Here is a 25,000-nt window from a genome sequence, read left to right on the forward strand (position 1 = left end):
AACACACAAAGTGCATTCACATCCGAGGTTAAGGCATTTCCTGCATGATAAACACACAAAGTGCATTCATAACCATGACCAAAGCATGTCCTTCACCTCTTGCCCTTGTTTACCTTCATCATTAGATGAATGTCTCATCTTTGTTTTCTCCCTCACAGAGACCCTTTCCTTACGGTCCATATCACCAGCCTTTCAACGCTACTGGGGAATCTCCACCTTGCCTACAGTGGGACACCCTGAGAGGCCGAGGTTCTGTGGGCCAGGAGGACTGCCTCTACCTCAATGTCTACACCAATACGGTGAGAACAAGCAAACCAGACAGTTAAAAATCAAGTAATTGAGGAAAAACATACTAACCTAGAAATATATATAAGAAAATAAAGATTCATTAACAAATAGATTGGAAACTAGATAGTGGTAATATGATCCGGGATTATTGGAAACCCAGTAATTTCAAATGTCGCCACGCGGTGCTCCTCATCGAGGCATCACCACACACCCTGAGTAAAAGGTAAGTGTTGTAGCGGATTGTTAAGATCGACTCAAGTCCACTTGGACCACAGCGATCATTATATGGTCTAACTAGGGCTCAAAGGGCTTCCCGGTAGGGGATCCTCGCAGCCCTTAACAAGAACAACTATGGTCTAACAGGATGTCCAACACGTTCAATGCCGTTAAGTAGATCCTAAATGTCTAGCCACCGCATGATAAAGTTCAGCCTCATATCATTGTTGGGGAAAAAAATCTTTCATAGTATAGGTCTGCAGCCGTAACACAACTACACAGTTAGGGACACCTGAACCCCAGCCCGCCAGTCCTCATGCACAGAAGCTTACATCAGTCACTTATTAACTGATCACTTCTACCACTAGCCCCTCATCATTACAGGATCTCACAAAACAATCCCTTTGATGACCCTCCAGTCAGATTCACCTGCTCTCTTACTATCACTAACAGCCTCCCTGTCTTCCACGGCAGATCCCACAACCGCCACATTACTACAACACCCAGCCGGTGATCGTGCTGCTCCACGCCGGCACCTGGTTGGCTGGGGGCGGAGGAGATGGTCTCTTTCAGCCAGACTACATGATCGAATCAGACGTTACGGTGGTTACTCTCAACCATCGCCTGGGACCCTTTGGTGAGCTGCTGCCTGCCACAACACTCATACATTAATGCAATAGCATAAGTGAACGATAAACCAACAAGCTACTGAAAGACACACTTGTCCATATTTTTAAACATTTCAGCGCTTGATAACTAATTTTAACAGGTTGTAGCAGAAGTTACTGAGGTTCTCCACGGTGTTTGCAAGATTCCAATGATAGGTTAGCAAATTCCTGCGGCATTAAAAGAACACAACTGATCTTATTGGCGGTTTGAAATGTTCCAAATAACAATTACGGCTGAGAAATTTTACACACACACACACACACACACACACACACACACACACACACACACACACGGCCTGACTGATCATCTTGAGAGAGAGAGAGAGAGAGAGAGAGAGAGAGAGAGAGAGAGAGAGAGAGAGAGAGAGAGATATCTAACGTAACAATCTCACAACACTTTCCTCTCTTTCTGGCAGGATTCTTGTCAACTGAGGATGAGGAGAGTCCGGGGAACTACGGCCTCATGGACCAGATCCTCGCCTTGGAATGGGTGCGGGACAACGTGCGCTACTTCGGTGGCATGAACGACTCTATCACCGTAATGGGGTCCGGCGCCGGGGGCATGAGCGCTCATCTGTTGCTTCTGTCACCCTTCACTCGCGGTGCCTCTCTCCACAACGACCATTCCGGTAAGTCTCTCTCTCTCTCTCTCTCTCTCTCTCTCTCTCTCTCTCTCTCTCTCTCTCTCTCTCTCTCTCTTGCCTATAGAAGAATATCAAATATTGTGTTTTTTTTATCATTGATGAAATATCACGTTTTATCCCAGCGTGAATCCAATAATTATCATATTACTTTGCAGATCCAAACATGATTTATTTTCAAAACAATATAGGAACGCAAAGAGATTCAATGTTGGACAATGTATGCAAACGTTTCAGTATTTTATCTCGAATCTTTTTAACAGGCTGTAGTATAAGTAAGTGTTTGTTTCTGAAGACATTATTATATTCAGTTATAGTATAACGAAGATCCTGCACCATCTCAGAGAAAAACTCACATGTAAACAGACTTATCATATATGTAGCCTTCAAAAATGCTTGCAAGAACTAAACGTTTGAGAACAAGGTCATAAAATTAGGCCATAAAGAGAAGCGACACAAGAAACGGAAGTACATTTTATTTATCTATCTTTATGTATAAGAGGGACCATAACCAAAAGCAACGAAAAAAAAAGAAACGTTAAAAAAGTTCCGCTAGAGTGCCAGTCCCCAGAGAAAGGTCAAGAGGATTATCGAAAAACAAAGAACAAGTGTCTTGAAACCTCCCTCTTGAAAGTGTTCAAGTCATGAAGGAGGGAATACAGAAACAGGCAAGGAGTTCCAGAGTTTACCTGAAAAAGGGAATGAACAATATTACTGGTTATCTCTTGTACTCTTATTACAGAGGCTGACGGAATATGAGTGAGAGAAAGCAGTCTTGTGCAATGAGGCCGATGGACTAAAGGAGGGATACCGTAAAACCGGGAGCACACGAGCAAATTTGTGGCGTCATGCTGTGGTGCCAAGTCGTGGAGGGGTTTAGTGACTGTGGTGCCACGTCGTGGCGCCAGTTTGGCATGTGACTGACTGCCCAATGCCCATAGCTCAACCACAGTCGCTCGTCTGCGCGGGTCGCGATGCAAAGCCGCGCCACGCTGTTGCAAGGATTGCTCACCACAGTCACGGTCCAGATCAAGGATTCTATGTAGCTAGGATTCAATGAGCGGCCTGAGGAATTGATTAGGGAGCTTATCTTCTAACAGATAACACGCGGGTCGCAGGTAGTAAGGGGGTGAGGGATGGAGGGTCCATCAGCAAGGGAGGATGAGCGCCAAGGATTCTATAAGCTAGGATATACGGGTTCAATGAGCGGGCTGGGGAAATCGATTAGGGAGCTTAGCTTCTAACAGATGGCGTGCGACTCGCGGGTAGTAAGGGGGTGAGGGATAGGGGATCCATCAGTGGCGGAGGATGAGCGCTGTTACAAGATTCAAACAGTCAGTCAGTCACGGGAAGGAGCGCAAGGCACATCAGACATCGCCCGCCTCTGTCTGGGTCACACCACGCTCAGTGCTCACTTGCACCGCCTACGTCTGTCTCATGACCCCTTCTGCCCTTGGTGTAGGACTACACCTGAGGACATGGAACATTTCCTGCTTCATATATTGGCCCACGCTTCCACTCTCAACACACGTACTGCACTACGCTCCTGGCTCTCCGCCCTGGCCATCACAACACTCGACCTGCCCACCCTCCTGGGTGTCTCAGGCGTCCACCCCTCCTGGCAACCTGCTGTCCTTCACCTTACTTGTGCCTTCTTGAGGAAGACCGGCCAGATACCACTCCTATGATACCCACACAGGACTACCGCAGGGCTCATAAGGATCCAAAAGATGCCATGAAGATCTATGGATCCTTATGAGCCCTGGGGTAGTCTTGTGTGGGTATCACAGGCGTGGTAGTTGGCCTGTCTTCCTCAAGAAGGCACAAGTAAGGCAAAGAACAGCAGGTTGCCAGAAGGGGTGGACGCCTGAGGCCGCCAGGAGGGTGGATGGGCATGTCAAGTATTATGATGGCCAGGCCGGAGAGCCGGGAGCGTAGTGCAGTATGTTGAGAGTGGAAGCGTAGGCATTGAAGTAGGAAATGTTCCATGGCATCAGGTGTAGTGCTACACCAAGGGCAGAAGGGGTCACGAGACAGACGTAGGTGGTGCAAGTGAGGAGTATGGTGTGGCCCAGGTGGAGGTGGCAGAAAACACACACACACACACACACACACACACACACACACACATATATATATATATATATATATATATATATATATATATATATATATATATATATATATATATATATATATATATATATATATACGTTTTATTTGCCTTATAAGTTCATAACCACGAGAGAAAGCAGGGAAAAATAAGGGATAGGGAGGAAGCATGGGAGAAATCTTCATAAGTTACTCCTGAATACGTTTTCTATGAAAGTACTCGCTTCTAACAGATGGCAGCACCATCGCTGTCCTCCAAACTTTAACCCACACCACAACTTCCTCTTTGTATATTCCTTGATGAGCGCCGGTACAAGAATGTAACAGGCAGTCACGGGAAGGAGCGCAAGGTACATCAGCCATCGCCCGCCTCCGTCTGGGCCACACCACGCTCAGTGCTCACTTGCACCTCCTGCATCTGTCTCGTGACCCCTTCTGCCTTGGTGTAGGACTACCTCTGAGGCCATGGAACATTTCCAGCTTCAATGCCCACGCTTTCACTCTCAACATACTGCACTACGCTCCCGGCTCTCCGCCCTGGCCATCACAACACTCGACCTGCCCAGCCTCCTGGCTGGCGGCCTCAGGCGTCCACCTCTCCTGGCAACCTGCTGTCCTTTGCCTTACTTGTGCCTTCTTGAGGAAGACCGGCCAGCTACCACGCCTGAGATATCCACACAGAATTATCCCAGCGCTCATAAGGATCCAAAACAGGCCACGGAGATCTATGGATCCTTATGAGCCCTGGGGTAGTCCTGTGTGGGTATCACATGCGTGGTAGCTGGCCAGTCTTCCTCAAGAAGGCACAAATAAGCGAAGGACAGCAGGTTGCCAGGAGGGGTGGATGCCTGAGGCCAGCAGGAGGGTGGATGGGCATGTCCAGTGTTATGATGGCCATGCCAGAGAGCCGGGAGGGTACTGCAGTATTTTGAGAGTGGAAGCGTAGGCAATGAAGTAGGAAATGCTCCATGGCATCAGGTGTAGTGCTACCCCAAGGGCAGAAGGGATCATGAGACAGACATAGGTGGTGCAAGTGAGGAGTATGGTGTGGCCCAGGCGGAGGCAGGCAGAAAATGCATATACATGTATATATATACATATATATATATATATATATATATATATATATATATATATATATATATATATATATATATGTGTGTGTGTGTGTGTGTGTGTGTGTGTGTGTGTGTGTGTGTTTTATTTGCCTTATAAGTTCATAACCACGAGAGAATGCAGGGAAAAATAGGGAGGGGAGGAAGCTTGGAAGAAATCTTCTTAAGTTATTCCTGAAAACGTTTTCTATGAAAGTACTTGCTTCTAACAGATGGCAGCACCATCGCTGTCCTCCAACTTCCGCTCTGTATATTCCTTGGTCCAGATCAAGGATTCTAGGGAGGATATACGTGTTCAATGGGCGAGCTGGAGGAATATATTAGGGAACCTCGCTTCTAACAGATGGCGTGGGTCAAAAGTAGTAAGGGTGTGAGGGACGGGGGGGTTCACCAGCGGGGTAGGATGAGCGCCGTTACAAGATTCAAACAGTCAGTCAGTCATGGGAAGGAGCACAAGGCACATCAAACATCGCCTCCGCTGGGGCCACACCACGCTCAATGCTCACTTGCATCGCCTACGTCTGTCTCGTGACCCCTTCTGCCCTTGGTGCAGGACTACCCCTGAGATCATGGAACATTTCCTGGTTCAATGCCCACACCTCCTCTCTCAACACACTGCATTACGCTCCTGGCTCTCCGCCTTGGCCATCACAACACTCAACCTGCCCATCCTTTTGGCGGCCTCAGGCGTCCACCTCTCCTGGCAACCTGCTGTCCTTCGCCTTACTTGTACCTTCTTGAGGAAGACTGGCCAGCTACCACGCCTGTGATATCCACACAGGACTACCCTAGGGCTCATAAGGATCCATAGATTTTTGTGGCCTCTTTTGAATCCTTATGAGCCCTGGGGTAGTCCTGTGTGGGTATCACAGGCGTGGTAGCTGGCCGGTCTTCCTCAAGAAGGCACAAGTAAGACGAAGGACAGCAGGTTGCCAGGAGGGGTGGACGCCTGAGGCCGCCAAGAGGGTGGGCAGGTCGAGTGCTGTGATGGCCAGGGCGGAGAGCCGGGAGTGTAATGCAGTATGTTGAGAGAGGAGGCGTGGGCATTGAAACAGGAAATGTTCCATGGCCTCAGGGGTAGTCCTACACCAAGGGAAGAAGGGGTCACGAGACAGTCGACGTATGCGATGCAAGTAAGGAGTATGGTGTGGCCCAGGTGGAGGCAGGCAGAAACGTATATATATATATATATATATATATATATATATATATATATATATATATATATATATATATATATATATATATATATATATATATATATATATATATATATATATATATATATATATATATATATATATATATATATATATATATATATATATATATATATATATATATATATATATATATATATATATATATATATATATATATATATGAACATGTTTTATTTGCCTTATAAGTTCATAACCACGAGAGAATGCAGGGAAAAATAAAGGGTGGGGGGGAGGAAGCATGGGAGAAAACTTTAAGTTACTCCTAACAACGTTTTCTATTAAATTACTCGCTTCCAACAGATGGCAGCACCGTCTCTGTCCTCCAAACTTTAACCCACACCAAAACTTCCTCTCTGTATATTCCTTGGTCCAGATCAAGGAATATACAGCCATAGTTTCTCATCAACGACGAGGAAAGATGGTAGGATAACCCTGACCAAAATGATGTGGTAAGATTTGCTGGTCGAAGTACAACCGAGGAAGGATGCTGAATGGAGACAACGCTCCTCTCCGAGGACAGTAACACAGAACAAGAAAACAACAGAAACCATGGGCGTAGAATTGATGGGCCTTGGGATTTTGGTCTTAAACAAGGCTTAGACCACTGTCCAGATATAAAAGGTCTTCCATCCACGGTCACTTGTCTATGACTCATGTGGGCCCCGAGTCTGTGTGATGTAGGGGCCCAGCGAGCCAGTCAGACCCTGACCTCTGCCCGTGTAATACGCGCCCAAGCAACCTTGCGCCAAGCCATAACCTAACCTCGCCATCTTGAGACCAAATTCTTATTTTCTTTATAATGCCCAATAGTTGTGCTGTGCGTTGATGCCATAATACAAAAAGAAAGACAAAACGATATCTACATTGCACTTTTCCATACATGTGCACTCATCTAACTCATCCAGAACTAGCTCAAAGTAGTTATTTTGGTTCATACGAACATTCTTCGGCAAAAGAAATACAACCTCACACCATCAAAGAATCTGGGTGTTTTACTGTGTGTGTTGTGTAGCATGGATCGTAGCGGTTACTACCGGGTCTGCAGCAATTTCTTGATTTGACTTATTCTCCCTCACAAAGGCACAAATAACTGAGATTTGGGCCTTACTAATTAGTTTTCTAGGCTCCATAATAGGCAGTAACAGGGCAGAATGGTAAGCTCATGCATCCACATAAAGGGGCCTGGGTAGGGGGGGGGGCGAGAAATAAAATTTAAATTCAAGCACACGACCCACAGCGAACGTTGACTGGGGCTCACGTGACATATATGCGTGGCCGAGACCAAAATAAGCCAAGCAGATGGAAGACCTTCTATATCTGGACCGTGGCCACAGTCGCTTGCCACAGACGCTCGTGTGCGCGGGACAGCTTTTAAACGAGGGAAACTCATGAACAGCTACATCTCCGCCACGATCTGGCGCCACAGAGTCGCTAGTGGAGTGCAGCCCTTAAGGTACGTTTTGCATGCAGCGATCGTTGCGATGATCACTCTGCGATGATCGCCCAGCGATCAGTGTTTGTGCGATTCAATTACAGGTTATCTCGTGATCGCCGAACCTCTGAAAATGCGTTTGGTTTACTGTCCCAAGTTTTTCGTATTTTTACACTGCAATCAATTTAAATCCCGAAACCGTGGACAATGTTGTAATTGTTTGCTGATGTTTGCACAACATGCTGAGGGATGCTTATAGTACAAAATCATGTACCCCAAACTACGAGCCAGACCCTACACAAGAGCCACCTACAGATAATTTCATGAATATAGCAAGAGCTCGTGGGTTCGCTGATTATGAAGCATTTGCAGTTAGAGATTCATTTGCTGCGTACTTCAGTAATGACGGGAGGGTTTCCTGGCAAGATCACATAAGACTTTGTATCCGCAGTAAATGTTTGAGGAGCCTAGTGACAACAGTTCACTAAAAATACAGGGTGTGCATAAGTCGTAAATAAAAAACTTTGAAACATATAAACTTATGTCATATGTTATCTAATTATATAGCTTATAACATGAAAACCGATTAAAACACAAATAAATTAAGAAAATAAAATCTTTAATTCTAAGATGCCATAATATGTATTCACAAAGGGAAAAAAGGTAGGCTACGTTTTGTATGCATCAAACTCACCTGGTTTTCCAACTTTCTCTGCAACTTCTGCCCAGATGTTGTCCTTTACTCTTTGGTCCTTATATTTGGCATGTGAAAGTTGCCACAGTGAGGAATGTTTTGCAATTTCCTCCACTAGTTTTTCATCATCTTCAGGAGAAAAACTGGGAGCCATGATGACACGCACCCTCCACAAATAATCGCTAGCGACTGCGATTATATTCACCCCCTAGCACCGCGACTATTTGGAGCCAGCGATGATCGCTCGCGACTGTAGCGATGATCGCTCGTTGCAAAACAGCCCCATAGGAATACATGTAATTAGTGGTCCGCGATGATCGCTGGGCGATCATCGCAGAGCGATCATCGCAACGATCGCTGCATGCAAAACGTACCTTAAGCAAGTTCAGAAGAGCAGTTAGCGTAATAATGTCGGCAGAAGATAGCAAGAGATGCAACAATGCGGTTATAAGAAAAAAGTTAGACAGTCGATAAGAGGAGAGTTGATAAGATAAAAAAAAATGCTTTTGATTCCATCCTAATTAAAAGAGCAGTATGAGTGGACACCCCTCACCAACCTTTTACATATTAAACGTACTCCACATATGGACGAATAAAGTTCCTGTAGAATTATCAGCTACATGGGATGAAATGAACTGACGCCGACGACTTAGAATTCCAACTTCATAGACCCTGTTTTAGCTAGAGATGAGATAAGAAGCTTCAATTTAGATTGTAATATTAGCAAAGAACAGACCGAGGATGTTCAGTGTAAGAAAAAGAGAGCAATTCAGTGTCACTGAAGAATAGGGTATATCTGGAAGGTTGTGTCGAGTTGATAAATGGAGGGATTGAGATTTTGAGGCATTGAACAATATTAAGTTTCCTCTCGAAGGATAAAGCACCCTTGGTCTTGCCGCAGCTTTGATCCAAGGAGCGATCTCACAGAGTGGCACTGCATACAGTCCTCAAGCCATCGTCAGAAAACCTCGTGGTTTTGCCTTCAAGCTTGGCCTTCACTTGGGCTGCACCACCCCCAGCTCCAAGGATCTTCTTAGCTGCCTGCGCTCTATCTCGGCCGACACCATCAACAAGCAAATACCGTCACTCTTCGTAAGTACAAGTATTCCGAAGAGCATCACGGACTCTATTTCACTTGCTATTCCATCCATTATACACTAACCTATTTTTCCTCCACATCTGCTACTCATATTTCCTCAACTCGTCTTTCGTTCTCTCCTGTCTCATAAGCTAGCTCATCTCCCTGCCAGGCTTCTCTTGTTAATCGGTAATGTATAATCTTACTTCCAAAATACAATACATGCCTCATCTCAAAATGCTGTCACTGACATGTTACGTCAGAGAAAGAAAGAGAGAGAGAGAGAGAGAGAGAGAGAGAGAGGTGGGGCAAGAGGGCAAGCAAGTGTGATATTAAATATCGCTAATCTTACCTACTGATGAGGCGTCGTTGTTCTTTCCTTGATAAACGTGTTTTGAACATCATAAAAAACTTCTCCTCACAACACTTATTTTTTTAGTCACGTCCTGCCACACTTTAACATGGCACAGCATGGTGGGAATACAAGCGTGCACTTAATCACAAACGTTCGATTGTGTTTTGTATTCAGTTCCGTGGCACTGTCCTAATATCGACGTCCCTCCAGCTCTCCTCGTTTCCCGGCTTCCCCTTCGCAGCTCATTCACGCAGCTGATTTGATGTAACATATACATATGAAGCCACGCTATTGGTCAACAACACACATGCACACGAGCTCCTGCTGTTCCCTTATTCGTAATCATATTTTCACTTCCCTTATTCGTTATCATTTTCATTACCATTTCCTACTATTCCCTTATTTGTTATCCTCTTCCCCTATTCGTTATCCATTTTACTTTCTATCTGTTGTTTTAATATCATTTCCTCCTATTCCCTTATTCATTATCATATTTTCATTCCCATTTCCTCCTGTTTCTCTACTCGTTATACATTTTTCTTCTTATCTCTTGTTTAATTCCCATTTTTCTCCATTTATTAATATTTTCTCTCTCTCTTTCCCTTGTTGACCAATAGCGTGGCTTCATGTATGTGATGTCGAATCAGCTGCGTGAAAGAGCTGTGAAGGGGGAGCCGAGAAGCGAGGAGAGCTGGAGGTATTACGACTGCAATTTCCGCTACCTAATCTTGCATAACAAAGCATCATCAGCCATTCCAACTCAGCATGACATCACCACAATCCTCCATACATTTCTATCAGTTTAGGCTTTCCCTATCACAACGTGGTTCTTCACCTCCACCTTCTATTAAGAACTCCTTCAACATCATCAAGGATTCTACATAAGCTTTATACCTTCCCTGCCTGTCTTGTCTCATCACAATTGTCCTTAATACCACAAATAGTCATTAATGATTGTTCAGTATCAGTCATTGCTAAATAGTCACAATAACCGCAGTACAAATCGAAAATACACAAGGTACCCAACATTTCCAGAGACTGAGCAAACGCCAAACACGAAGAGTGCACAACACACTACACAGCTGGGAGCGGTAGAATAGAGGTGGGAGAGACGAGAGTGTGGTGAAGTCTGTCACGCGCGCTGATTGGCTGAGTGCTCCTACCACTGATGGATTGGTTGCGCTACTGATAATGATATTTTAATCGCCATAAGTAGCAAGTCACATGGAGATTAGAAATATGGTCCTATTACTGATATACATTACATCTTCATCAGACAGTATCGACTACCTAGTTATATAGAATTTAGCGAGTCTCTCTCTCTCTCTCTCTCTCTCTCTCTCTCTCTCTCTCTCTCTCTCTCAAAATAGCACTGTTATCATGGTAAGTAGGGTTAAAAGTAAAGAATAAAGCTTATTCATATACGTGCTGATGATCGCATAAGAAGAAACCTTGACATATTAATGTATACAAGTATACACAACTCCATTCATAAATCAGTGTTCAAGTGCATATTATATAAAACCATGTGCATACATGCAGCAGGCGAGCAGGTTCTACGAGAGAGAGAGAGAGAGAGAGATTGCGTCGTTAGGTCTTGTAGCACCATTAGCATCGGGTGATTTCGTTTGGAAAGAGTGATATCTTCTATAAAACCGTACTTCAGAGCAAAATATAACTTGCATACTCAGGCAAATCTTGTTTAGTTCCGACCCTTCTAACAAATAGTGACTTATACCTGTGTTTTAAACATAGTTTTGAGAAGTATAAAACAGGAAACAAAAAATTAATACACTTTAACTTCTACATTGTTACAACAATATATATATATATATATATATATATATATATATATATATATATATATATATATATATATATATATATATATATATATATATATATATATATATATATATATATATATATATATATATATATATATATATATATATATATATATATATATATATATATATATATGTATATATATATATATATATATATATATATATATATATATATATATATATATATATATATATATATATATATAACGCTAACAGACATTCAGCAGCTGAAGGCATAGCTCAGCATATTTCAGTTAAGAATGTGTTTGTAGGAATGGGACGAGGAACCTCTTCCCTTTGGGCCCGTGATTGACACCTGGCGAAAAGACGAGGCTTTCCTGCCGGACGAGCCACACCACCTCATCCGTCACGGCCAGTTCCTGCATGTGCCCTGGATGGTTGGCACCAACAGAAATGACGGAGCCTTCAGGGTGCAAGGTGAGGCCTACTCGGATCCCTCGGCGCAAGTTAACTTCAGAGCTTGATGTGTATATATAGATGCCATGTTATAGACATGAAAATAAAATATTGAGTTGTGGATTGCCTTCAGATCATGTGAAACAAAGAGGTATGTTCTTTTTCTATTAAATATTATCTCGAATCTCCAACAGACATACTAAAGGACCCAAGTCTGACGGCAAACCTCAACAACCATTGGGAAAAGTATGGTCCTCTCCTGTTAGACTTAAAAGAAACCTCCTGTAAAGACCCAGTCGACATGGCAAATAAGATACGCAACCACTACCTTGGCAAGAAGAAATTTAGCGAGAAATCATCCACTGAATTTGTCGAGGTGAGATCAATTGACAGATGAGAACAGCAAGGAAGTGTGTCTTTCCTTGGAATAATATCCCTCTGGCCCGAAATGTTCTGCTAATGGATTGTGTCATTGTTTCTGTTGCAGATGATGACAGACCGCTTCTTCCTGTATCCTACTGACCAGGCAGCTAAGGATCACTCCTACTACCTTAGGGGACGATATTGCTACAGGTACGAGATGGCATACACTGGCCGAAAGTCATTCCTTCACATCCTCCATCAAGACTCGCCACGTGAAGCCACCGCCTCGCTGCTTGGTGGGTTGCGTCCCATTTACCTGCTGTAATACTATTCTGTTTCAGCTTTTTTTTTTTTTTTTGTAAATAGCAAGAGAGAGAGAGAGAGAGAGAGAGAGATTGATTGATAACTTTATTGTTGTAACAGTGTATACAACAAAGGACTTCTCTTCTTTGTAGGGGCTTTGTTCATACAGAACGGAGCGAGGAAAATAGACACCCGCCAGCCAAGGGTCGTGGGTGCTAACTGGAGAGAGAGAGAGAGAGAGAGAGAGAGAGAGAGAGAGAGAGAGAGAGAGAGAGAGAGAGAGAGAGAGAGAGAGAGAGAGAGAGAGAGAGAGAGAGAGAGAGAGAGATTTCCTTTTACAAGTTGCCTTTATATGATACAAATAAAAAAAATAATAATAAAATTGTTCCATAACATTTTCTCTCTTCACCACCTTCTGTAGGAGCGGCCCCGTCAAATCCTCGCTTCCAGAACACCCGTGACGCCCATGGGTGGGGCGTTAGCTTCCTGGACGAGCTGCTTTTCCTCTTCCCGTCCAGCAAACTTGACTTTGTCTACAGGCAAGATTTTGGGTCCGACTCAGCGTCCAGGGTCTCCACGCACATGATTATGCTCTGGACCAACTTTATTAAAGGAGGGTGAGTAAGAGAGAGAGAGAGAGAGAGAGAGAGAGAGAGAGAGAGAGAGAGAGAGAGAGAGAGAGAGAGAGAGAGAGAGAGAGAGAGAGAGAAATCATACATGACAACTTTACACATAAGCAATTCAGCAACGATATAAAAGCCGTCTATGGAATAATTTCTTGGTCTGTAATGTTTGTTTTCTGCGTTATTTTCGTTTTCTTTGTGTTTCAACCGTTTATCTATTATTTTTACTTACAATTTCATCATTCAACAACAATTTAATTCACGTTTCTCTCCCAGCGACCCAACGCCCGTAATGAAAAACTGGCCGGATGACGTATCTCCTTGGGGCACGTGGTGGGAGCCGTTCGTGAAGAGCTCCTACTACTACATGCAGATCGACCCAAAGATGGAAACTCTGGGACAACCACTCAAAGAAAAGGAAATGGCTTTTTGGAATGACCTGCCTCTTTATGAGAATCGCGATCACAATGTTATTCGGGATGAGTTGTGATGCCCTTCAGTTCTTCAGTTCCTGCTTCTGCTCCCTTCTTCAGAACCTTTTTGTATTTGCTCTCCCTTCCGAAAATTTGTTTGAAAAAGAAAAAAGAGAAAAGAGAACAATGCCTTAATGCCTTACTAGTGTCCTGCTTCCTTTGTTCAATAGCACATCTGTTGCTGAGTATTGAGAAGTTGTCCCTAACACCGACTCTCTACACAAGTGTCCATTTGAGAAACAGACATGTGTACCTGAGTCATTATTAACTATTGACACTGAAATACCAACATGAACTTTACTACGAAACTGACAACTGGCAAGGTGCAACTGAAAGATCTTGGCTTACTAGTAGTAGTAGTAATAGTAGTAGTAGTAGTAGTAGTAGTAGTAGTAGTAGTAGTAGTAGTAGTAGTAGTAGTATGGTATAATTCAACAAAATCCTTGTTTTTTTATATTCTTTATTCTCCTTTGTGGTGATGAAAAAAATTAAAACGTGATGAAACTGTGCTAGTGTGAATAATTATGCAATGAATATATGATATAAAACAATAAATGCATGATACATTGTCTAGTTTTAACAGTACCATATTACGTGCTGGGTAACATTGATGAAGTAATGAAGAATAAATGGTGAGACGGTGATACTTGAAAGGTAAATCATCTATTATTCCTGCCTGATTGAAGGCCGCTATTTAGGAAAGCTTTGTTCTCTTACCACAACCTATTTTCAAAGATCACAGAAATTATTAACCGGGTATTGAAGAGTGTCTCTCCGTTTAACAATAAATTGATAATGTAAATCTATCAACAGAATGATAAAACGACCCTTAAAAACTAGTGTAACTTCAACTATAGAAGCTTTTGAAAATAGTGCAGGTGCTGCCAGAAGTGTTTCAGAATATCGTATGAAGTCATCAGTAAGTCCATCTCACGAACCCCAAGCAACACCAGTGCAGAGACAATAACCAGTCGCACCAGTGAATCACCAGTTTTAAGTTACGAGTCAGTATCAGTTAAGTCACTTGTCTTTGTCTACAAATAACAAGTAATTTCTATATGTCTCCAGTCAGTTGTGAGTCACCAGTCATTGTGAGTTGAATGTAAGGTTCAGTGTTGTGCTCAGACTTAGTAGTTATTATGAAATACCAATTAAATGAGTTACAAGTGTTAGTATTTTGAATGATGTAACAGTTCGTAGTTTACTGTACTTTGTTATCTATCTAAGATTTCCTCAGTCTGCCGTTAGTAATTAAAGTATAAGGAAAAGAAACAAAAGAAAGTCATGTGGACAGAGTAACTTAAACCTGGAGATATCCTAATGGAAGAAACTGAACGAGGTCCTAATGGCTTGAAACTGACCCTACACTCATCCTCGACATCATACAGTCATCTTGGACATCTTGTACTTACCCTGAACATCCTACACTTATCCTAATCCTCTTGCATTTATTCAAAATTTGCATTCATCTTACCTTTTTCCTTGTTGTTTCTATACTTGTTTTACGCATCCTACACTTACAACCTTCAGTTATTCTTCGCTTATCGGCACATCCTGCACTCATTCTATACTTTCCTCTCTTAACGCACACTTATCTTTCTTATCCAACACCTACATTAGTCACCCTGCAGTCATCTCTCGCATCCTACACTCCCTTCCCTCTAAGATTGTCTCTATATGGATGCAAATAATCCGTCTGTACTACCAGTAAGTTGCCTATGAGGAAATACATTACTAAGCATCACTACTCAATCATTATACATTACCAAGCGGACATAAACACAAGTTAATTAAGCGTCATAAGTAAATATTTTGTTGTGGATCACTACCTAGTTAACATTTTATTATCTATTCAGTTTTCTGTATATAAATCACATTGTTGTGAGCGCAAGGATTATTTAGTCACAATCTATTTGCAATCGTCAACGTAGTGCTTCTTGTCACGTCTATTCGTCTTCTTTGAAAGTCATTGTTTAGGTTTAGGTAATGGGTCACCAGTCAGTTTTAGTAGTGAGTCAGCGGTCGGTATTTGCATGGTGTTGAGCTACCAGTCAGCACTAACTGATCAAGTCCAAGTTGTGAGTCAGTTGCCAATGATGACATTAGCATAGAGTTAAGAGTCAATAGTCAATTAATGTTGTTGCATCATTGCCAGGTACACAGTTACATGTCACCTTTGAATCACCAGGCATTGCTTATCTACCAAATACTTAGGTCACCTGTTATCATTTATGTTTAAGTATTAAGAAAATAGTTGAATAACACAACTGTCGGCACTTTGCGGTAAGACTCAAACTGAAGCCATCAATTTGCATTTAGTTTTTAATCAATTGCCAGAAGTAATTATTTATCGGCAATGATGAATAATCAGCAGCAAGTTAAAAGTCAGTAATAATAAGTAAGTTACAGATCATTTCTTTGCTCAGTTACCAGTAAGTATTAGTTTGGAGTCTCCAGTGCTTGAAGAAGTCAGTCAGCAATTAAGATATCAGTATCCCTGTGTGTGTGTGTGTGTGTGTGTGTGTGTGTGTGTGTGTGTGTGTGTGTGTGTGTGTGTGTGTGTGTGTGTGTGTGTGTGTGTGTGTGTGTGTGTGACCGCGAGGATGCAGTCCGCACTATCAACACTTAGTAAATATGTAGTCGATGATTATCAATTTCAAATCCTTAGTTAGTAACTTTATGTCATCAGTTAGTAATCTTATGTCATCAGTCAGTCATTTAAATTAAGCATCCAGAAACTGCATGCCATCAGTGAATTGTTTCAAGTTAACGGTCAGTAATTGTAAGCCGTCAGTCAGTGGCTATAATTCACTGTTCAGTAACCGTAAGTCATTGTTTAGTAATTGCAGGCCAACGGTCATTAATTGTAAGTCACTGGTCGCATTTCACGTCAGTCATCAGTCATTCGTCAGTAATAGTGAGTTGTCAGTCAGAATGTTTTGTCATCAATCAGCTGTCTGTCAGAATTAGTGAGTCAGCATTTAGTCATCATAAGTCATCAGTCAGTATTTGTATGTCAATGGTCAGTAAGTCAATAATCAGCAATTGTAAGTCATCAGTCATTGGTAAATTAGTCACCGGTCAGTAATTGTAGTCATCTGTCAGTAATTTTGTTATCTGTCACTAAATGCTGGTCGGCAGTCAGTATATGTAAGTCAACAGTTAGTGTTTGTAACTCAACAATCAGTAAATGTAAGTCAACAGTAGGTGAATGTAAGTCAAAAGTCAGTTAATGTAAGTCATCAGTCAGTTATTATAAGTCAACAGAATGTAACTGTAAGTCAACAGTTAGTAACTGTAAGTCAAAGGTTAGTAAATCTACAGTTGTAAGTCAGAGGTCAAAAGTCAGAAGTCTGTGATTGTAAGTCGTCAGCTAGCAATTGTTCTATCAGTCAGTAAGTGTAAGTCATCGATCAGTAATTATGAATCATCAGTCAGTAAGTGTAAGTCATCGATCAGTAATTATGAATCATCAGTCAGTAAGTGTAAGTCATCGATCAGTAATTATGAATCATAAGTCAGTAAGTGTAAGTCATCGATCAGTAATTATGAATCATAAGTCAGTAAGTGTAAGTCATCGATCAGTAATTATGAATCATCAGTCAGTAAGTGTAAGTCATCGGGCAGTAATTATGAATCATCAGTCAATAAGTGTAAATTATTGGCCAGAAAATTTGTTATCATTCAGTTATTGCAAGTCAACGATCAACCATGAGTCAGTAGTCGTAAGAGGTTAGTCAGTAATTGCAAATCACGAGTCAGTCATCATTTAATAACACTTAGTCATCTGTCAGTCGTCAGCTTGTAAGCCACTGATCAATATTTTAGTTATCAGTTAGTAATCATGTCAGAACCAGATCATCAAGCAACACAAGGTCACCCTCTCCGAGTCAGAATGCGAGTCGTTCATAATTACCTTTCCCTGGATTTAAGATGTTATAAGCTATAAGTCATCAGTTAGTACATTCTTTACTTGGCACGCCATACCTTCTACTTCCTTAGTGTCTTGAACTCATAATTTTCAAGTCATTGTTTTAACGATTTGTTATGAATAATTCTTAACTGAATCGGGTCAATATTTAGTCAATCAGTCAGTCAGTTATTTGGTAGGTCAGTTAGTAAGTTAACCCCTTCAGTACTGAGACACATTTTTACCATGAATTTTGGGTGTAATTAGACAATTTTATTTACATTAAGAAGGATCTATGGAAGTTAGAAGTTTAATGGCTAGAGTCTTCACTATATTAACCCCGAAGTAAATTTCTGAAGCTGTGTAAAATCAGCAAATACTAAGCAGAATAATCATGAAAACGTGTCATGGTACTGAAGGGGTTAATCATTCAGTCACTGAACTATATAATCAGTCAATCAACTCAACTTATCACTAATTTATCAGGTCAGTCAGTCAGTTAGTTAATCAGTCAGTCAGATATTTGGTGAGTGTGTTAATAAGTTAGTCCGTCAGTCATTGATCTTATCTGTCAGTAAATAAAAAAAGTATTCAGTAATTCACCTGGTCAGTCAGTAAATCAATCAGTCATTCTGTCAGTAAGATCACGTCATCAGCCACTCACTCAGTCAGTAGTGGAATACAATGCTGGAACTCAAAACTAAATATCAGGTTATGAGCCATACTATATAAGAGAGAAAGAGAGAGAGAGAGAGAGAGAGAGAGAGAGAGAGAGAGAGAGAGAGAGAGAGAGAGAGAATTATTGTCTATGTTACGAATCATTCTCCACTATTAGTTACGAACCATTTCACAAGTCACAAGGCAATACTAAGCATCACATCAGTCAGTCACGTCATCCTAAGTGATATCAGCAACTAGTTATAATTCAGCATTCCATAGTTGGCAGTGAATTGCTTTTTGTCACCAGTCATCGTTAGTTATGATTCACGAGCAGGTCTAAATTGTAAGTTATAGAAACAGCCACACAGCATTCCAAACCTAAATGCACTACGTCTTAGTAACCACTTCTGAGTCACCGTCATATCCAGCTATGTAATTACAGTAACTTCATAATTGGTGTGGTGTTTTGGTGATAAAACAACACACGGTGACTGGGTGAACCACAAGCAATCCTTATATGTTCTCACTGACTGGACGCTTGTAGATATAAAGAAATCAAATAGTTACGTCCATAAATAGATAAAGAAAGAAACAAGTAAAAATACAAATAGATCACAACGCACTGTAATAGATCACTGTCTTATTTACTTGTGTATGTGAACATTTGTAAATACGCGACTGCTGAAGTCTATACTTTAATAAAGTCCATCAGGTCGCCGATGCTATGTGCGTCATTGCCTATATGAATTACGACTTAGGAAGTATGACAAAGGACTCCACCTCCTCTCAACAAGCTAATCACGGCAAACTGCATCACTTCACTATGTTTCTGAAATAATTTTACTGGATAGTTTACAAATTAACAAACGCTCCCAGGTCACTTCACTACCCAGTCAATCAGTCAGTCATGTCATAAGTCAGTATCTTAGTTCAGTGCATTCTTCATTCATTCATTGCGTTAATTTCTCACTTGTTTATCAGTTTAAGGCAATATCGCATCCTTTCATGTACAGTCGTCAATCACTCAGTCTTTTTAAATGCAGTTACTGTAGCAGACACGTCACCAATAATAAGTCAGTCAGGCTGTCAGAAAAACAATGACACAAAAAAAAAAATGGAATATTTACTTTGTTAGATTATTCTATTCCAGGTAATTTCAGTCATCATGTATACACAACATGTACATAAAACGAGTCTTTGTCAAGTTTAGCTATTTCAACAATTAGTCAATAAGTCAGTTATCCAGTCATTCAGAAAGTCAAGCCTTGAAATGTAAGCAACGTCAGTTTTAGTCAGTGGCAAGAATTAATTCAAGTCAATTTTATAGTGTCTCATTCAGTCGATCAGTCAGTCAATCAGGCAGGACAGCAAAACACTCAAGAAGTTTAGAACAATCAGGCACAAAATACAGTTTGTCAATTGATGAGAGAGTTAAGCCTGTTAGTCTGCTAGTTAAACTCTGTCAGTTTTTAAGAAATAAGGAGATCAGTCGTTCGTTCACCCGGAGTCTAAATCACTGTCAGTCATGTAGTCAAAGGTAACTCTGTCTAAATTACTGTCAGTCGATTAAACAGTGAATAAGTCAGTCAGTTGATCTGGGAAAAGGAAGAAGGATCAATGGTCACTTAGTCACTCAGTCATTCATTCACTCACTTACTCACTTACTCATCTCATTCACTCATCAGACAGGAGGATATGCACATCATGTCAGTGATAAATCATTCGTAATATCATGCAGTCTTCTATTTAAGTGATTTAATAAAGCAGAAACTTGTGTAATTAGTTAGTCAGGTAGTCAGTCAGTCATTTAGTCATTCAGTCTCAGATAGTCACAGAGTTGGATAAGTCAGTTGATAATATTGGTCATTAACTTGAGTATACTCATTTAAAGTCAGACCATAAATTAATTGTCAGTCTGTCAGTTAATCAATCAATTCGTCAGTCAGTCACCATACCAAACAATCAATCAGTAAGTCAGCCATTCAGCTTGAAAGACAGTCAGTCAGTCACTGATCAGTCACTCAGTCAGTGAGTCAATGAGTCAGTCATCCAGACCTAAAGGTCGATCAGTTAACCACACTTGTACTCTTCCAGCAGTTGCTTCAGTCAGTTGATCAGTCTGTCAGTTTGTCAATTAGTCAACTACAGTCAGTTTGTCAGTTAGTCAGAAAGTCAATGGCACGATCGGTTGGTCAGTCAGTCAATCATTCCGTTTATTCACAGTCAATCAGTCAGTCTGGTAGTACCTGATCAGTGATTCTGTTGAATCTAATTAAGTTATTTTTGCCCGTCAGTTAATCAATAATTTTGTCAAGCAGTCAGCCACTCGTAAATTAGTCAAACTGACGGTCAATCAGTCACTTAGTAATTTAGTCAGTTAACTAAGTATATTTATATGGTCAGTCAGTCCATCATTCAGTAAGTCAGTAAGTTAGTCAATAGATCAGTCAGTAAATTGTGTAGTAAAGCTCTTAGTTAGGTAATATATTAGTCAGTTATGAGGTCAAATTATGAACCTGTAAGTCAGTAAACTATGTGATCAGTAAATCCATCATTCAGTTAGTTAATAAGTGATTTAGTCAGTCAATGTGTCAGTCAATACATTACGTAACAAAATAGTCGGTTAATGTATCAGTCAGTCAGTCAGTCAGTCAGATTGTTAGCCTGTAAGTCAATAAATTATGCAATTAACCAGTCAGTCAATTAGTCGCGAGTTTCATGATCAATCAGTTAATCATCCAGTCAGTAAGTTATTCTATCAGTCAGTTATTCTGTCATTCGATGTTATATAAGTCAGTCAGCCAGTCAGTCAAGAGGCCAGCAAGTTTACAGTCCATCAGTCAGTCGGTAATATCGGAAACAGACAGTTAGACGTAGTGCTCTCACGCCCACATTCAGAAACGCTTTGCCATCTCACCACGACAATTTCTCCAGACCACAGAAACGACTGGGCGAGTTCTCAAGACATTTTATCCTTTTGATTAACTAAAAATTTTGCCAGTCTGTCAACAGAACCATAAAAACATCCTTAAAAATATGAGTATCTTCAATTAGAGTCTTTGGAAAGCATTGATAGCAAGAGAGCGAACTGTTTTAGAATACGAGCCTCAGTAACACAAATTTGGTCAGTCATTAATTGAATAATTCATTTAGTAAATTCTATCCGGAGTCAGTCAATCAATAAGTTTCGTGCTTAGTCAGTCATTAATTGAATAATTAATTTAGTAAATTCTATCCAGAGTCAGTCAATCAATAAGTTTCGTGCTTAGTCAGTCATTAATTGAATAATTCATTTAGTAAATTCTATCCGGAGTCAGTCAGTCAATAAGTTTCGTGCTTAGTCAGTCACTCAGTTAACCTATCCTTTAATTCATGTCAGTGAGTGAGTGTGTGAAGTCGAGCACGGAGATGACATGAACACAAAATCAATACATCAGAACATCCGGGTTATGTAGTGGGTTGCATTGTTACTTAGTCACGCTATATTCACAGTCCCAAATAAGAAATCATTCATAGCAGGTCACGACCTAATAGTCATGTAACATTCATGCCACACTCAAGAACCATAAGTCAATAGTCACAGTCAATAGATCGTTTACATGTCACGTCACTATAACCTATCAGTCAGTTACGCTGCATAAACACGTCACGAAGGAGTCTTGTGTTAGTTTCGGTCAGTCATTCAGTCAGTCAGTCAGTCCACTGTAAGGCACGCGCGTGATGAGTTAGTCTGGGTCATCGGTAAAAGTGCACACATCACACCTTTCTCAGTGGATGTCTTCTTGCCATCACGTGTGTTCAAGCAGGTGTTGTGTGTCGTTCCTGAGTAACACGATTCACACGTCTAATATCCATCACGGCATTATCAAAAGCTTCGTTGACTTCCTGTCTCGATTGCTTATAAATAACAAGCTATGATTTGGGATTTTCGGAGATTTAAAGGATGTTTTCTAGATTTTATAAATGGTTTTTAGAAAAGACCTACACTATGGATAAAAAGCATATATGGGAACCCAAAGTGTCTCAAAGTACGAAGCTTAAAAGTCACGCTGTAAGTCTGTAACGAGTAGATTAGTATTCTTAAGCACTCGGACCAACAGAGATTATCAGTTAGGTTCTCATGAGTGTTTCTTCTTTTGATGGTACAGAATTCCTTGTTCAGCGATCACTAAATTCATATAGACACTTCAGAAAACCACCATGATTTTCGCTACGGCCTGTTAGGAGTTACTGAGTTGTATAACGGTGAAAAGAATATGAATTTTACTCCAATTCGACAACGAGTCACTCTTACGAAAATTTGAAACAACGTGATTTCTGCAGGTGTTGGAGAGGGAGGTGAGGCATGATGGGAAGTAAGAGCACGTACTCCATTCATTGCCCTCTCCTGCATCAACAATACTTGCATGGGTGGTGGTAACGAGTTGCGAGGTTTTTATGTTTGAGGTAGTGTCTCTTTTTTCTCCAGTGTTACGTTCATACATACGTGAATAAATACATACATACATACATACATACATACACGAGTGAGGGAATGAATTGATGCACCAGCACGTCATGAAAAGGAGACAATGGCACCCGGTCGGAACTGAAAGAGAAATCACAATGTGTCGACGATGTTCAAGTGAAAATTAAATAAATCTATGAAAGAATGAATAAATAGATAAATTAGATAACAGATGAATATACAAATAAGTAAATGAATTTGTAAGAACAACAGCAGCAGCAGCAGCAAGAACAACATAAAAAACAACAGCAGAAAAACAAAACCACACACAAAATAAAACTTTAAACACACTATCAACACAAACGATAAAGCACAAGAGATCAACGGGTTACCTGCAAGTTGACTTTTTTTACTTCTGGGTAAGAATCACCCTACTGTAAGTCATCAGTGGCGGGAGTGGCGGCTGCGGTGGTAGTGTCTATGGTGCTATAATTCCCGATCAGCTCTATTGGTGAGCGTGTTACGGCTGCTCAGTAACTCCGGAACACTGCGTCTTTTCCCCGTCAACTCAAGAGGGTGAGATGAAAGCTGCTGCCGTTGCTTTCTCTCTTTTCCCTTCCCCTCATCTTCCTCCTAGTTATAATGTGGGGAATAAATGGAATAGAATATGATAAAGATAGACAGATAGATTGATACACTTGCATTTCTTTTATACATTCCCCTCTCTCTCTCTCTCTCTCTCTCTCTCTCTCTCTCTCTCTCTCTCTCTCGCCCACGTTTCCTTCTTTTAATTATTGATCTATCCTCTCCAATATATTCCATCTTCTCTCTTTCTTTTCCTCTCTATCATATCATATTCTCTAACGTCTGAACTAACTATCACACTGTCTTCCCCGCCTACCATTCTCTGTCGGGGTCGAGAAGGAGTGGCAGTGTCCAGACTCCTCTTCTTATTGGCAATGATGAAGGTATCATAGCCGACGGGGATGGGGCCGCTCCGCTGAGGTCTGCAGAAGGATCATGCAGGAAGGTCATGCGAATGAAGTGGTAAAGAGAGAGAGAGAGAGAGAGAGAGAGAGAGAGAGAGAGAGAGAGAGAGAGAGAGAGAGAGAGAGAGAGAGAGAGAGAGAGAGAGAGAGAGAGTAAAACAAAGAACTAAAAAGAAAATAAAAAAAGGGAAATATTACATATCCCGAGACTGAATGATTAATTGTCTGATCGGTTCGTTCATTCATTCACTCATTCATTCTTTCATTCACTTATTCACTGACATCCTTAAGACACTCCAACATGAAATAGAAGAAACAGAAACAGAAAAGGAGGAAACCACAAAACTAACGATCAAATTACCTGAACTTCATGATGGTTCGCTTTAGGGAATAGTTGTAGCCAGTCCAGGTGAACCAGTTGACCCCGTCGGCAAAAGAACGGTGCGATCCCCCAAGGTACCACCCGTTCAGGTTAGAGTCGTGGCAGTTCCCGTACCACCAGGCGCCCTTAGTAGGTTAAAAGTTTTTCATTGTACTAGTGAGAGAGAGAGAGAGAGAGAGAAAGCATGACCCCCTTTCTCTCTCTCTCTCTCTCTCTCTCTCTCTCTCTCTCTCTCTCTCTCTCTCTCACTCTCTGCTTCTTGTGACCCAGAAACACAGCGTTCACTCACTTTGTACAATCGGGCACAACTTCTCTCCACGTAGTCTCCATCCCGCGCGTCGTTATCCACGTCGAATGTTGAAAAGGGAAGCCCGTTGTGAGAGAACAGAGCATCCCCTTCAGGTGGTGCGCCGTGAAGGTAATGACGGTGGTGGTGGTGGTGGTGGTGAGGAAGGGAAAGCGGCAATGAATAGTAGTTGTGTTTGACCTGTCACACACACACACACACACACACACACACACACACACACACACACACACACACACACACACACACAGAGAGAGAGAGAGAGAGAGAGAGAGAGAGAGAGAGAGAGAGAGAGAGAGAGAGAGAGAGAGAGAGAGAGAGAGAGAGAGAGAGAGAGAGAGAGAGAGACCACACACACACACACACACACACACACACAGAGAGAGAGAGAGAGAGAGAGAGAGAGAGAGAGAGAGAGAGAGAGAGAGAGAGAGAGAGAGAGAGAGAGAGA

General features: G+C 41.4%; 2 protein-coding genes across 3 annotated transcripts in view; one reads left to right on the forward strand and one right to left on the reverse strand.

Moving 5' to 3' along the window:
• Window positions 1-14,421, forward strand: part of LOC123519917 (juvenile hormone esterase-like) — a 17,243-nt gene extending 2,822 nt beyond the window's left edge. Inside the window, exons 3-11 of the mRNA XM_045281613.1 lie at window positions 159-299; window positions 979-1,141; window positions 1,592-1,804; window positions 9,294-9,484; window positions 11,948-12,113; window positions 12,287-12,468; window positions 12,580-12,751; window positions 13,180-13,375; window positions 13,658-14,421. Coding sequence (XP_045137548.1) covers window positions 159-299; window positions 979-1,141; window positions 1,592-1,804; window positions 9,294-9,484; window positions 11,948-12,113; window positions 12,287-12,468; window positions 12,580-12,751; window positions 13,180-13,375; window positions 13,658-13,871 — 1,638 coding nt within the window. The 3' untranslated portion in view covers window positions 13,872-14,421. The remainder of the gene's footprint in view (window positions 1-158; window positions 300-978; window positions 1,142-1,591; window positions 1,805-9,293; window positions 9,485-11,947; window positions 12,114-12,286; window positions 12,469-12,579; window positions 12,752-13,179; window positions 13,376-13,657) is intronic.
• A 3,646-nt stretch (window positions 14,422-18,067) lies between these two features.
• The window catches only part of LOC123519918 (microfibril-associated glycoprotein 4-like), a 12,932-nt gene continuing 5,999 nt past the window's right edge, over window positions 18,068-25,000 (reverse strand). The window contains exons 6-10 of one of the 2 annotated variants that reach the window (XR_006679126.1): window positions 24,532-24,638; window positions 24,222-24,367; window positions 23,773-23,878; window positions 23,264-23,504; window positions 18,068-23,012 (exon numbers count right to left, since the gene is read on the reverse strand). Coding sequence is in view for 1 of the 2 variants with exons in the window: in XM_045281615.1 (XP_045137550.1) it covers window positions 23,358-23,504; window positions 23,773-23,878; window positions 24,222-24,367; window positions 24,532-24,638 (506 nt within the window). In the remaining variant the exon portion in view is untranslated. Of the gene's footprint in view, window positions 23,013-23,098; window positions 23,505-23,772; window positions 23,879-24,221; window positions 24,368-24,531; window positions 24,639-25,000 lie in introns of those variants that run through there. The other variant, XM_045281615.1, reaches the window with a different exon arrangement.

Source organism: Portunus trituberculatus, chromosome 46 (assembly GCF_017591435.1).
Source record: "Portunus trituberculatus isolate SZX2019 chromosome 46, ASM1759143v1, whole genome shotgun sequence".
Taxonomy (NCBI): domain Eukaryota; kingdom Metazoa; phylum Arthropoda; class Malacostraca; order Decapoda; family Portunidae; genus Portunus; species Portunus trituberculatus.